Source organism: Protomyctophum bolini, assembly GCF_963924005.1.
Source record: "Protomyctophum bolini genome assembly, chromosome: 9".
NCBI lineage: Eukaryota > Metazoa > Chordata > Actinopteri > Myctophiformes > Myctophidae > Protomyctophum > Protomyctophum bolini.
In genome coordinates, this window is record NC_137870.1 from 26,032,102 (window position 1) to 26,044,834 (window position 12,733).

Below are 12,733 nucleotides of genomic sequence, written 5' to 3' on the forward strand. Positions count from 1 at the left end.
GTACTGTTGAGGAAAGCTGAGCTGGATAAGTAGAAAGAGATGCTGGCAGGATTCATGATGTTCTACTAGCCAGCATCATAACCACTCCACCATCTCTGGGCATATATAATTCATGTCTGTCGCAAAGGCTACTCAAATTAGAGTGTTGAAGTAATAATAGGGTGCACTGGTGTGTATACTGGAGGAGTGGGATGCCCCAGATATGGTATGCATGCATGTGTAGCCAACTAATTACAGTCATTTTCATATAATTGTAAGTAGAAGTTTATAGTATTTATAAGATATGTGTAGGGGGGTTTCTATAAAATATAACTTGCTTTGTCAGTGTGTGCTAATACCTCACATTCCGGGTCTATTTTCTTTTATACTGGAAGGAAATAATTAACCTCAAAGAATACTGCGTATAGAAAATCTATGATCCATAACTCATTAGCCATGTTTTCATCTCTGTCTCAAAGTCATTGCAGTGGTTATTTACATAATTTCCTCTGAGCTTGGAGGTGGTGGGAAGGGAGGCAGATTAACTAATGTAGAAACAGTTTTTCTTTTTTTTTTCTTCTTTTCTATTTTTGAAGTGCCACATTTGTTTAAGTTCAGTCTCACGTGTCATGTTTTCTGCTGCAACACTGGAAATAAAACCCAGAGGCTCAGAAACTACTTAGGATTCCTACACCCAAATATATTTTTAATTAAGATATACAGCATATACTTATATAGTTGCTGTTGGGTGGATAAAAAAAGGCAGATCTACAAGCTCAAAACGTGCTGCGATTTCAGCTTGTAGATTGGCTGTTTTTGCTACTTTTGTGTGACACTGTTGTATGACAAATTTGAGAATTATATGACGGGAAAAACATAGATTAAATAAAATGATGTTCCTTTTTTATTTAAACAAAAAAAAAGGGATTTTTTAAATGTTGTTTAGGAAACAGTGCTCTAACACACCTGACCTCGGGTTTAGATTTTCTTCAGTGATGTCATGCGATGTCACCTGTGATTGTTCCTTATTTCATCACCAACCCCTCCCCTTCCCCTCTCCCCCCCCCCCCCCTGTGTCTGTGGTCCACAGGTCCTCCGCTGCATTGTTCATCTGCCTCCTCCTCCCCTGTGGAGCAACTCCCATACCCTCCCCCTTGCCTTGTGGCAGCCAATGAGAGCCAGGGAGGGTTGCTAGGTAACTGTGCAGCTCAGCCAACCCCGGACTCTGACTCTGAGGATGAGTTTGGCCCCGATTCATTCTTAGTTAAAAGTGGCTCAGGGAACCTGTACGCTCCTGCCCCTGCAAGAACCGATGGTGAGTTGGCTTTTAAAAAAAAGGCTTTTTCTAGAGGTTAGCAGCAGCAGCCCCCTGCTGGGCGTGTTGTGTTGTAGTAGGTCACGCACCATGGCTATGGGAGTGTGGCCTTCTTTTTAAACTTTACCGAACACCACCAGAGAGTGATGCAAATTTGAACCACTCTATAGCCCCAGGAAATGCAAAGGGGCGCTGAAGAGAGGCCTGCAAAGCCCTACCGGCTTTAATTCAAAGATACTCTGTGTGTGTGTGTGTGTGTGTGTGTGTGTGTGTGTGTGTGTGTGTGTGTGTGTGTGTGTGACGTGCGCTGTGCATGTCTGTGTGTGTGTGTGTGTGTGTGCGTGCGTGCGGGCGTGCATGTGTGTGTGTGTGCACACATGGTTGGGGACGATCCTTGTCAGACATCTCTGTTGTATTTTAATGCATGCAGGTGGGTGTAGCCTACATGAATCACTTTATGAAATTTCCAGCAGCCAGGACACTTGGCATAATTACATCGTCCTCCTCGGCACTGACAGGGAAAGATGTGATAGAAATGTTTACGGTACACCAGGTGCAACTCAATTCTTTAAGCAGCACCGCGTGTCACACTGGTGAGTCACTGATGAGTCACTGCCAGTGACTTTCATTAAGTTTTATCGAGACTGTGGTTGCTTATCTCGTAGAGAATGTGACTTGGTGTGATTGTTTTCTGAACCCATTAAAACCAGAAAAGCATCTGTGTTATTTTAGATTTGTGCGTTGACTATTTGTGCCATGCAGCGAGCTTGTACAATTTGCCATTTTCAAATATTTTTGAAAAAAGCTTGAAAGAGTTTGAAAAATGTCGAAAAAAAGAAGGAAAAAAAATGCAAAGAAGTTTGAGAACTACTGATTTAGAAAGGCAACGATGGGTTAACGCAGCCATAAAGTTGGACAGTGTACTCGACTTGCTTGTTCACGAAGCCAATGTAGTGGTTGAACCCCCGAGAGAGCACCACCGCTGCCCAGGACGGGAGATTAGTTTGGGACGATCCCGATGTGATTTCCCATTAATAAATGTCAGGCTTTCATTCCTCTTGCCCTTCTCAGAGGCTGCCACTCAGGGCTGGATTTGCTACTGGGGATGATATCTGGCCCTCTGGTCACTTTTATGGTCGGTGGGGATATGTCTTATGCATGAATACATGGATAAATTTCCTTTTTGGGAAATGTATGCATACATTTCCCAAAAAGGAAATTTATCCATGTATGCTATATATATGCACACACACACACACACACACACACACACACACACACACACGCACGCAGTCATGTGCGCAACACGGTGCAGCGCTGCATCATCATATGTGCAACCTCATGTTTACTGTTACGGTCAAAACGTATGATCCCTTAGGAGGTGTACATAATATCATGTTCTTTTTTTAATGATATACCTACATGATGTCATTTAAACACTGGGATTCATGTCTAGTTGTGTTTCTCCCACGGGTAATGAATATGCATTGCAGGCTCAACAAGGTTGTTTTTCTTTGTGTTTATATACATTATATATACTAGTCCATACCCGTTTGAATATATGAACACCAAATGATGTACAGTGTGGGTAATGCGATTTAATAGATCATATTATTGATGTATGCATTTTGAGGTGTACCCAGGCTGGTCTCAGAGGCACTTAGACAAGTAATACAGGGCATCCTAAATTTTTAATTACTGTTCATTTTAACTTTAACTTGAAACGTTTCCTTTCCCAGTTGAAAACTATGTTTTTGTTTAAGTCACAGGAATATAGTAAACAATCAACTCATGACACACATATGTAAATATAATTTTATTTTAACATTAAATAAGAACATGAGGTAGATGTCTTCATGGGTTCAATCCCAGTACCCTAACCCACATAATAGGCAACGTGCATTGTGTTGACCATTTCTTGCCGTAGTTGTTCTTCCATTCGTAGCCCCCCCCCCCCCCCCCCCCATTACTTGAGCCCTTTCAAACAGCCCATGGCGCTTACTATCAGCGTGAGATTATTATTATTATTTTTAAGATATTCTTTTGGCTTTTTCTGCCTTTATTGATAGATTGATAGTAGACTGACAGGAAATGGGGAGAGAGATGGGGGGAATCTCTCCCCCATGCGGCAAAAGCCATCGGGATCGGCACACCTAGGTGCAGCCTAGGTTCCCAGACGGTTGAGCTAACCGCCCGGGCCAGCGTGAGATTTGAGTGTTGAATGTCGGAATGACTGGGACCCATTAAACAACGAGCAACGACGTTCTGAAAACACAACAATAAACCAATAAATATATGGTGCAGTTTAATCGTGGTCATTAAGCGATGTTTACCGATAGACTGAACTGAACTCACCGGTCAGCAATGAAGTACTGTAGGACGGCACCATGTTCTTCTGGGCTGTGCTGCAGCAGCCATGGAAACTCCATATTCCACGTACTCTTCAACATACGTCGTTCGGATTCCTACATATCTACTGTCACTTTTGTGAGCTAGCTGTTTTTGCCAGAGCTCGCATCGCAGCCATTTCACACTCTGTGTGTATGTGTGTGTGGGAGAGGGATCAGAGAGAGAGGGAGAGACAATGAGCGCTCTGACCACGTTCTGTACAGATATATCTCGTGTTATGTTATAAAGACGGTTGCATCCTCACTCAAAATTCGCACCTGCCCGGTCGGGCAACCCAGTAGCACACTTCACCTGCCCTTTATTTACACTTTATTTACCTGCCCCGGGCAGTCGGACAAGCGTTAGTGTCAACCCCTGGGAGGTAACTGAATTCTACCTGTGCTGTAATGCGACATACCCGGATTTGTGTCGCATGCACAGTGACGGCGAAAATGACGGTGCTAATAAACAGAATTACATTTGTTACATTGAAAAAAGGGCCTCATTACGCCCTCCATAATGTAATGGCCAATGTCTATGTGGAAATTCAGAGCCATTGGTGCAGCCAGTTAGGAGTAGCGACATGTCTCTACAGACATTCCCTTAATTATATGTTAGATATATATACTTGACCGGCCCCCATTCCAAAGGATTCTGTGCCAGGGACCTCCATAAGAGTGCATTTGTCAGGATGTTTAAACTGTTCCTCGTTTTGCTGGGGACCCCTTGGAACCCCATCAAGGAGCCCTGAGGGACCCCGGACCGCACTTTGCTAACCAGCGTTTTAGTCCGAAACAGCTCCCTTCCGTCTCCCGCCGGCACTGGTGGACCGCGACGCGAAATAAAACGTCCTCAATAATTGATCGGGTTTCACGAGTCAGCCTGCCCACAGGCTGGAATTACATCAAACTCCAAAGTGCCGTGGCTGTCTTGAACTGCCTCAGAAAGCCGACTGAATGAGTTATTAAGCCCACCCGCAAATCTCCCCCTAATTCCTACCACAGCAAGATGCCGGTCGCCCCGGCAGTCACACACCACTCTGGGTGTGTGTGTGGAGGGGGGATCTTTACTGCAGCAGATTTGTCTTTTAACAATGGCCTGTGATTTGCATAGGTACAGAGTTTAGGGTCTGGCTTGGGGCTGTCAGTGAGGGGTAGGAGAGGCTTGAAGATTGGAACGCCTCCCCTCTCCCCACCCCTTGCCCCGCTTGCTTCCACAAGACAACCTAAGGCTTTGTGACATTTCTTTAATGTAGCAGAATGTAGCATGCTGCTCTGACTCTGAGACTGTAACCTTCTCTACAGCTCATATTTCGAGTGTCATAGTGCCCGGCTCCAGTCGTCGTCGGTGCTAGGGCCTTTTTTTTACCCTGTTGTAGTTGTGTGTAAATTGAGCTAATTTGTCTTTTTTTCTATCCTGCTTTCGCATTTTTCACTGTTGGGATAACTGAAGGTATTTGGTGGTGCCGCAGTAAGGAGCCAATATTTAGTTCACTTGTCTTAAACCATCTAATAAGACAGTTTTCTCCACGCCTCCTTGTGCCTTCTGCGGGATTGCATCCAAATGACTTAACATTGAAGGCTTGCTGGTTTCATTTACTCCAAACTGCATGTCTTGCATTTGTGTGTGTGTGTGTGTGTGTGTGTGTGTGTGTGTGTGTGTGTGTGTGTGTGTGTGTGTGTGTGTGTGTGTGTGTGTGTGTGTGTGTGTGTGTGTGTGTGTGTGTGTGTGTGTGTGTTGTGCGCGTGTTATCTTCCGTGGTGGCGAGCAGTACTGTGTTCATCCAATGCGGCAACCCCCTTGACTTTGATGACTGAGTGTGTTCCAATTTCAAGCTGTTATCAAAGTCCAAAATGGCCACTTAACTCTGGTTAGTGGAATTCAGGTGAGGTATTATGGAGGTGATTAGGTGTGATTAGGTCTCATTGGTACTGTACATAGATACATGTGGGAGTTTGTGGCTTTCGTGCTGGCTTAACCAAAAGTAGTGACTATTTAATCTACCTGAAGACATACATTATGAATGTATTCCAATTACATTTAAAGGTGCTATAAGTGATTTGTTGTTTTAATGACTATTCTGAGAGTAATCATTGCAATAGAGTGTACAGTAACTCGGTCTCCCTGTCTCTTCGGCTGTTTAGTAAACAAAAGGAATCTGATTAGGAGAGAGAACACGTATTCCAAGATGATCAAGTGATCAAACAAATGAGCAGACAAAATTGGAACTGGAACAATTTCAAATTGGCTCAGGGGTGGAGTGACCGGATGGTAACCGCAAGGTTGCCAGTTCGAACCTATAGGCTCCCCCAGAGTTAGTGTCGAAGTGTCCTTTGGTTGGTGCATTGCATGGTTTCCGCCGCCATCGGTGTATGAATGTGTGTATGTAATGCACAATCTATGTAAAGCGCCTTGGAAAAAGGCGCTATATAAATGCACCATTTAATAATAATAATGATATATTATTATTATTATTAACATGTATACATCACCTAAATGTTCTCTCTCAAGTACATAAAACTGAGTACATAAAGAACTCAAACCCAAACTTTTCAGTGACGGGCCACCCCGCTCTGCACTATAAGCTTCTAAAAGTGACTCACCACAATGAGGGTCATTGTGGTAACATAGACCAGGGTATATAGTATAGGGATAATAAAAGCACAGGCTAACATGGCCAACACTGTATTCTCTAAATTGCGTCTATGGGGTATATGTGAGGGGGGAATGGAAAGCTAATGCTTTCTATTTTGTGTGTGGATGCTGGGTTTTCTGTTTGATAAAAGGCTTTGTGGCTCCAAAGTCGCAGGCCATTATGCAGATCTGGCGTTTAGTATGCGTCTCAGGTTATTCAGGGGGAATTACACCAGCACAAAAGCTAATTCAAAAGTCAGCATAGTAAAGACGACTAGAATATCAAATCCTACCTGGTCTGACACACAGGTCGGCCACTGGAGAAATATTGAAATTCTGACTTGAGACGAGACGCTGGGCAATATTTCCTTTTATTTTTCACTGCTGAGTAAACATCATACGGAGATCTACGTATGCCTGAAATAATTGGCTCACAGTGTAGCCGTTGCACTGGGAAACAGGTGGCTTTTTATCACCTCAGATTACGTTTGCCCAAGGTGCTCTTCAAGCTCACGTGCGGGGGCTTAAAATAATGTTCAGCCGGATGTTGAAGGTCTAAATGCTCTGAGCTGCATATTGCTATTCACATTAACATCTGCCCAAGATGTGTGCCTGTGTTTATTATTATTTTCTTTTTTCCTTCCTCCTCTCAGTTTGGTTCTCTAAAGAGCACCGAACCGGGGGGCTTCTGTGTACGGCTGACGAGTTCTGCTCACTGAAGCCTGCAGTGCTTTTGTGCAGCATGTGTTTGGCTCGGGCCCCCCAGCCTTCTCAGAGGGCCCTCTGTTATCCCGGGGAGGCTGCCAGTGGGAGTTCGGCGCTCACGCTGAGCTGTGGATATTTCCGAGACGCTGCGACCTCCCTGCATTAGCATCTCTTAATGCAAAAGCAGCATGGGGCCTGGCCCGGCGCTGGCCCTTCGATGCAGCCGCGGCTCCCCAAAGAAAAGGGCCTGCGACAGCGTGTCCACTCCTCACAGCTGAGCTGACCAAGCAGGAATGCTGAGACGGCCAGAGGGCTGGTGGGGGGGGGGGGACATGATGGCTGTGTGCGAGAATTCAAATAAGGCTTCATTTGAACTGCTTAATCATCTCCCGTGTCAGCAAGGAGGGTGCAAACGACGTTAAAAGAGGTCACCCCCGAATGTAATTTAGCCGCAGACACTGTCCTATCTGAGGCTAAATCATAATTTAATGAGCAGCACATGGCACTGACATGCCGTGTCCCTGTTCCCCACTGGCATATATTGAGAGTCAATTCCAATTTCTGTAGCTGTTGCTCTGTTTTTTGGGGGTTAACAAGTGGCTGCTTGTCCATGCATAGAGGCTATTCATAATAAATGTTGCATTCTGATACCATGCAAATTGCAGGACCATCTGTGCCCTCTAACAAAATCTCAGCCTGACACCCAACATTGTACAGAATAGTAACATACAAAGCAGAGTCCCGTTGGGCACTGGCCTACTTGGAACGATGCAAGTTGGAAATGCATGCCCCACCCAGTTATTTTGTCTGTGTCCCATTTATTTGTCAGGCGTGCCCAAATATGGAGTCTATGCAGATATCAGAACAGTCCAGCTCCATATATGGAGATCTAGGAGTGACCATGGTGTGATCAATTTGGCTCATTTGGGCCCGTCCAGAGCCTGTGCAGGGGCACTAGCTGTCCAGAGCCTGGGCAGAGGCTTTTGACAACCGTGGGTCCGACCGACTCGACACCGGGCACTGCACTCCCTGTGGGGCGTGGAACGCACGTGTCGACTTTGAAGTCTGTGGGGCAAACGGTTCTTGAGTTACGTGCACACAGACATATACGTACACACAGAGACTTGGTGCATTTATAGATATATTAGAGCGGTGCCCATGTTGTGATGTCAGAACAGGACAGATCCATGGAGATATAGGGGTGATCAGGTCCAGAGGCCGGGCAGAGGCTTTTGTGCTGGTTCTATACCGGAAATGAATGCCCCACCCAGTTATTATGTATGTGTCCCTTTTATGCCCATATATGGAGTTCTTTGTCAAGCATTCCAAATGAGGCTTTTGTGTTGGTTCTGGACAACCGGAAATGCAGAGTATGCGTTCCACCCATATGTCTGGGTCAGGCATGCCCAAATATGGAGTGGTGTGATGTCAGAACAGGCCAGCTCCATATGGACCATGGGCAGGGCCCTGTCCAGAGCCAGCGTAGAGGCCTTTTTGGGGTGGTTCTGGACAACTGTGGGTCTGACCGACTCGACACTGAGCACTGCACTGCACTGTTATGTGGATTACAGACTACGTACAGAGACTTGGTGCATTTATTGCGAACGCAGTGAGCACTTACTACCAGTAAGACGCGCAAACGCGGGAAGCGAACGCAGCTCGTACATATTTGGGTTTTGGACGTATAGCTGTTTTGGGGACTCCTTATATGGTTATGGCTGAGTCATGGTGACACAGCAGATCATGTCTGTCTGTCTGTGTGTCTGTCTGTCTGTCTGTGTGTCTGTCCCGCTATCCAAATATGGAGTGTGTTGCATCAGCAATCACTCAGCTCCATATATGGGCACAAAAGGGGCCAGGTCCACATATACAGTAACAGTGGGACAGACAGACAGACAGACAGACAGACAGACAGACATGATCTGCAGGGTCTCAGCTGCGTTCGCTTCCCGCGTTTGCGTGTCTTACTGGTAGTAAGTGCTCACTGCGTTCGCAATCACTGCGTTCGCAATGAGACCTAGCAGATCATGTCTGTCTGTCTGTGTGTCTGTCTGTCTGTCCCGCTTTTGTGCCCATATATGGAGCTGAGTGATTCGTGTCACCATGACTCAGCCATAACCATATAAGGAGTCCCCAAAGCAGCTATACGTCCAAAACCCAAATATGTACGAGCTGCATTCGCTTCCCGCGTTTGCGCGTCTTACTGGTAGTTAGGTAGATACAGTATACTAGAGTGGTGCCTGTTGGGCACTGGCGTACTTGGAAATGATGCAAGTTGGAAATGCATGCCCCACCCTGTTGTTATGGATGTGTTATGTCCCTTTTATGCCCATACTGTAAAGGTAGTTCTTGTAACGATGGAAGTTGGAGATCCATGGCCCACCCGGCTATGCAATACCCATGTCAATATATGGAGATTTCTGTCTCTCTGTGTCCCTTTATTCCTATGGAGTTCTGTGTCAGGCATGCCCAAATATGGAGTGTTATGATGTCAGGCATGCCCACATATGGAGTGTTGTGATGTCAGAACAGGCCAGCTCCATATATGGACACAGGACAGGGGCTCTGTCCACCGTCCGACCGACTCGATACTGGGCACTGCACTCCCTGTTGGGGGGGTGGAACGTGTGTGTCGAATTTGAAGTTGGTGGCGTGAACGGTTCTGAAGTTACGTGCATTATAGATGTACACAAAGACAGATAGGGCAGGTGGCCTTTTTAGGGCGTTTCTGGACAACCGTTGGTCCGAAGTCGGTGTGGCGAACGGTTCTGGAGTTACGTGCAGACGTACAGACACACACACTCGGTGCTTTTATAGTTAGATAGATAAGATAGATAGACCAGGTTCACAGACTGTAAATTAGTCCCATAAAAAACCCATAACTCTGACTACACAATATTCTGACCATAGAGCCCCATACCAAGTCTATCCCTAAACCATAACCGCACACGTAAGCCACGGTTGAGTCTTCTCCAGCCACGGCCCCCAAGTTTTTGGTCTTTAACATGACCCTCTAAAAAGATGTGGCAACAACAGGAAAACAGGGGCGAAATAAATTGGGCAGTCAATGAGTTTTAAGCAGTCCCTGCTTCCATGACAACAATTTCCTCTCCTCTCTCAACAAGGAACATACAGCTCAGACGTGTGTTTCTTTTTCTTTCCTCTTGGCAACTTATTCCCATGGAGCGGAGTGGCTGGATGACTCCGTGTTATCTCCTCCATGTGTTGTTTGTGGTACCTGTTACCTCTCAAATGAGTCCTGGGAAGACAGCTCCTATTCCCGCATGGCTCCTGCTGCCTTCAAGAGTTTTCTAATGGTGGAAGGAAGCACAGCAGGGGGGAGGTTTGGCGGTAAAGAAGTGAGCCGGCCTGGCGTGCAAGCTCCACTGCCTCCACGACAGATTCCATTTGGACAAATGCTGCTTGGCTGGAAATTTGGCCCCCACGATTAGCCGCCAGGGACATAGCAGGGAGCAAGGATTTAATGATTTATCCAGCCACTGGATGGCTTTTGATTAATTCTGTATTGAATAGCTCACACCTCAGCGCTTTGATCGGGTGTCCGGGCCATGTCATATCACTTTTACCTCATCAGGTGTGACAGTCTTATGTCTATGCTGCGGATTTTTATCTGCTCACAAAATAGACACACACACACCTCGAGATGCTGCAGGAAAATGGTGACTCAGTCAGTAAACCTGGATTTTCTCTTCCTGTACAGTAAATAGCTGAGAAAATAACACAAAAGGTTAGTCATCTGTAGCACTCGTCTAATAATAGGGTGTCACGCAAAGGGCTTCAGCAAGGCAGCGCCTCCGTTGATCCTCTGTAGTGGAATTCATTAAAAAGTTCATGCCGATCACACTTTATGATTAAAGTGAGAAGCCTTCTGAAGGTGACAACTGTATTTGTTGTATACACGCACGCACGCACACACACACACACACACACACACACACACACACACAAACACACACACACACACACACACACACACACACACAAAAACACATCTCATTAGTTTCCTTTCTCTAGTGCAGCCAGTCACCGTTCACACAGCACAAGGCCATGGCACAGCGGGAAGCTTAGCTGAGCTTCCATTGTTTGCTTAAATACACTGTGACTTCTCCCGAACAAAGTAATTACATTACTCCTCCTAACCGCACAGATGCTTTGCTAGCTGTACGGTCTTGTAGCTAAGGTAATCATTGTTTGATTTTATTTTTATTTTTTAAGAAAATGTGCTAATTTAATTAGCTAACAGTTTAATTAGCGTGCTTGCTTTCCCCCGTGTTTCAGATACCACCAGCAGCTGTAACGTTTTGGCGGTTTTGGCTTTTTTTGCAGGCAATTTTTTTATTAAATTCACAGATCAAGACTGTCCAGACTCTTCACCTAGTTTTTTCTTTTTGCGAAAACAAATCAAGGGTGTGATATCTGTGATAACTGAAATATTTTTTATTTTGAAAGATGAACCAAAGAACAACTTGTTCTTGTTTTCCATTATCTCAGCTGCTAGTCAAGTGTGTTTCAATCAGCAGCTTGGGGCTTGACTCTAATATGCAGTGCCACCCTGCCTCCGGCTTTATATCCATCCATACGAACACAATTGACCATGTTTGTGGGAGGGAAGCCGGGCGTTATTGGGCAATCTTTGTGACTGTACCAGCGACTCGTACAGGTTGGAATAGCCGTTTGAAGTCGGTCGGTCTGGCCGCTGGCAGTCATCGAGATGCGTGAAGGACACAGATCACCTACTGTACACTCACACACTCACGCATGCACACCGAGATTTAGTGAATTCATAGAAGGATAATAAACTGGAAGAAAAAGGGAGGAATTTGGCACATTAATAATAATAACAATAATAAACTTTATTTATAGAGCACCTTTCATGACACGAGTGCAGCGAAAAGTGCTTTACAAGACAAATAAAGTACAAAGTATATGAACAATCAAGGCACAATCAAAGTACAAAAAATGCCAAAAACACCAAACAACATAAAAAATGCATAAAAAAAGACAATGAAATAGGTAAAACAGTAAGTCAACAAAACATTTAAATCAAAGGACTCAGCAAAATGCTAGAGTAAAAAAGTGGGTCTTAAGTTGTGTTTTAAAAACATCTACTGTAGGGAGTGTGCCAGTCTAAGGTGCATTGGAAGTTTATTCCAGGCGGTCGGCCCAGTGTAAGGAGGCTTAAACTGGGGTGATATGGTCTCACATCTTGGTTTTTGTTAGGACTCTGGCTGCGGCATTTTGCACAAGTTGTAGCTTGTCAGTTGATTTCTTTGGGAGGCCAGATAAAAGTGCGTTGCAATAATCCAAACGTAATGAATATAATAAATAAATTCTACTTCCAGGGTGTCCCTAGAAAATATAATACAATAATATAAAATATAAATATAGCATCAAAATCAGTTTAACGAATTTAAACCTATAGGCCTGCTGTACAGTATTGGTTATTTGAAAATAGCTTATCTACAAGCTCACAACTGAAATGCTGTGAGCTTTAAAAACATATATCCTTAAAAGTGTTAACATTTTTAACAGCCCAATCTTGTATGAGTGTTCTCTGGCATAACATATTTTCAGATGGTTAACTTGTCTGTGGCCAAATACATATTAATGTGAGGCTCCTTGGCATGAAAACCTTTGAGAACCACTGTGGTCTAGAGACCAGCACATATTGAAAGAACCACAGTAAAGCGA

The 12,733-nt window shown here is 44.8% G+C and overlaps 1 protein-coding gene across 2 annotated transcripts in view; it reads left to right on the plus strand.

Moving 5' to 3' along the window:
* tenm4 (teneurin transmembrane protein 4) overlaps positions 1-12,733 on the plus strand; it is a 272,029-nt gene that overhangs the window by 96,036 nt on the left and 163,260 nt on the right. The window contains exon 4 of one of the 2 annotated variants that reach the window (XM_080772373.1): positions 1,070-1,294. The exons of the other annotated variant lie outside the window; for it this stretch is intronic. Coding sequence (XP_080628499.1) covers positions 1,070-1,294 — 225 coding nt within the window. The remainder of the gene's footprint in view (positions 1-1,069; positions 1,295-12,733) is intronic. 2 annotated transcript variants of the gene reach the window in all.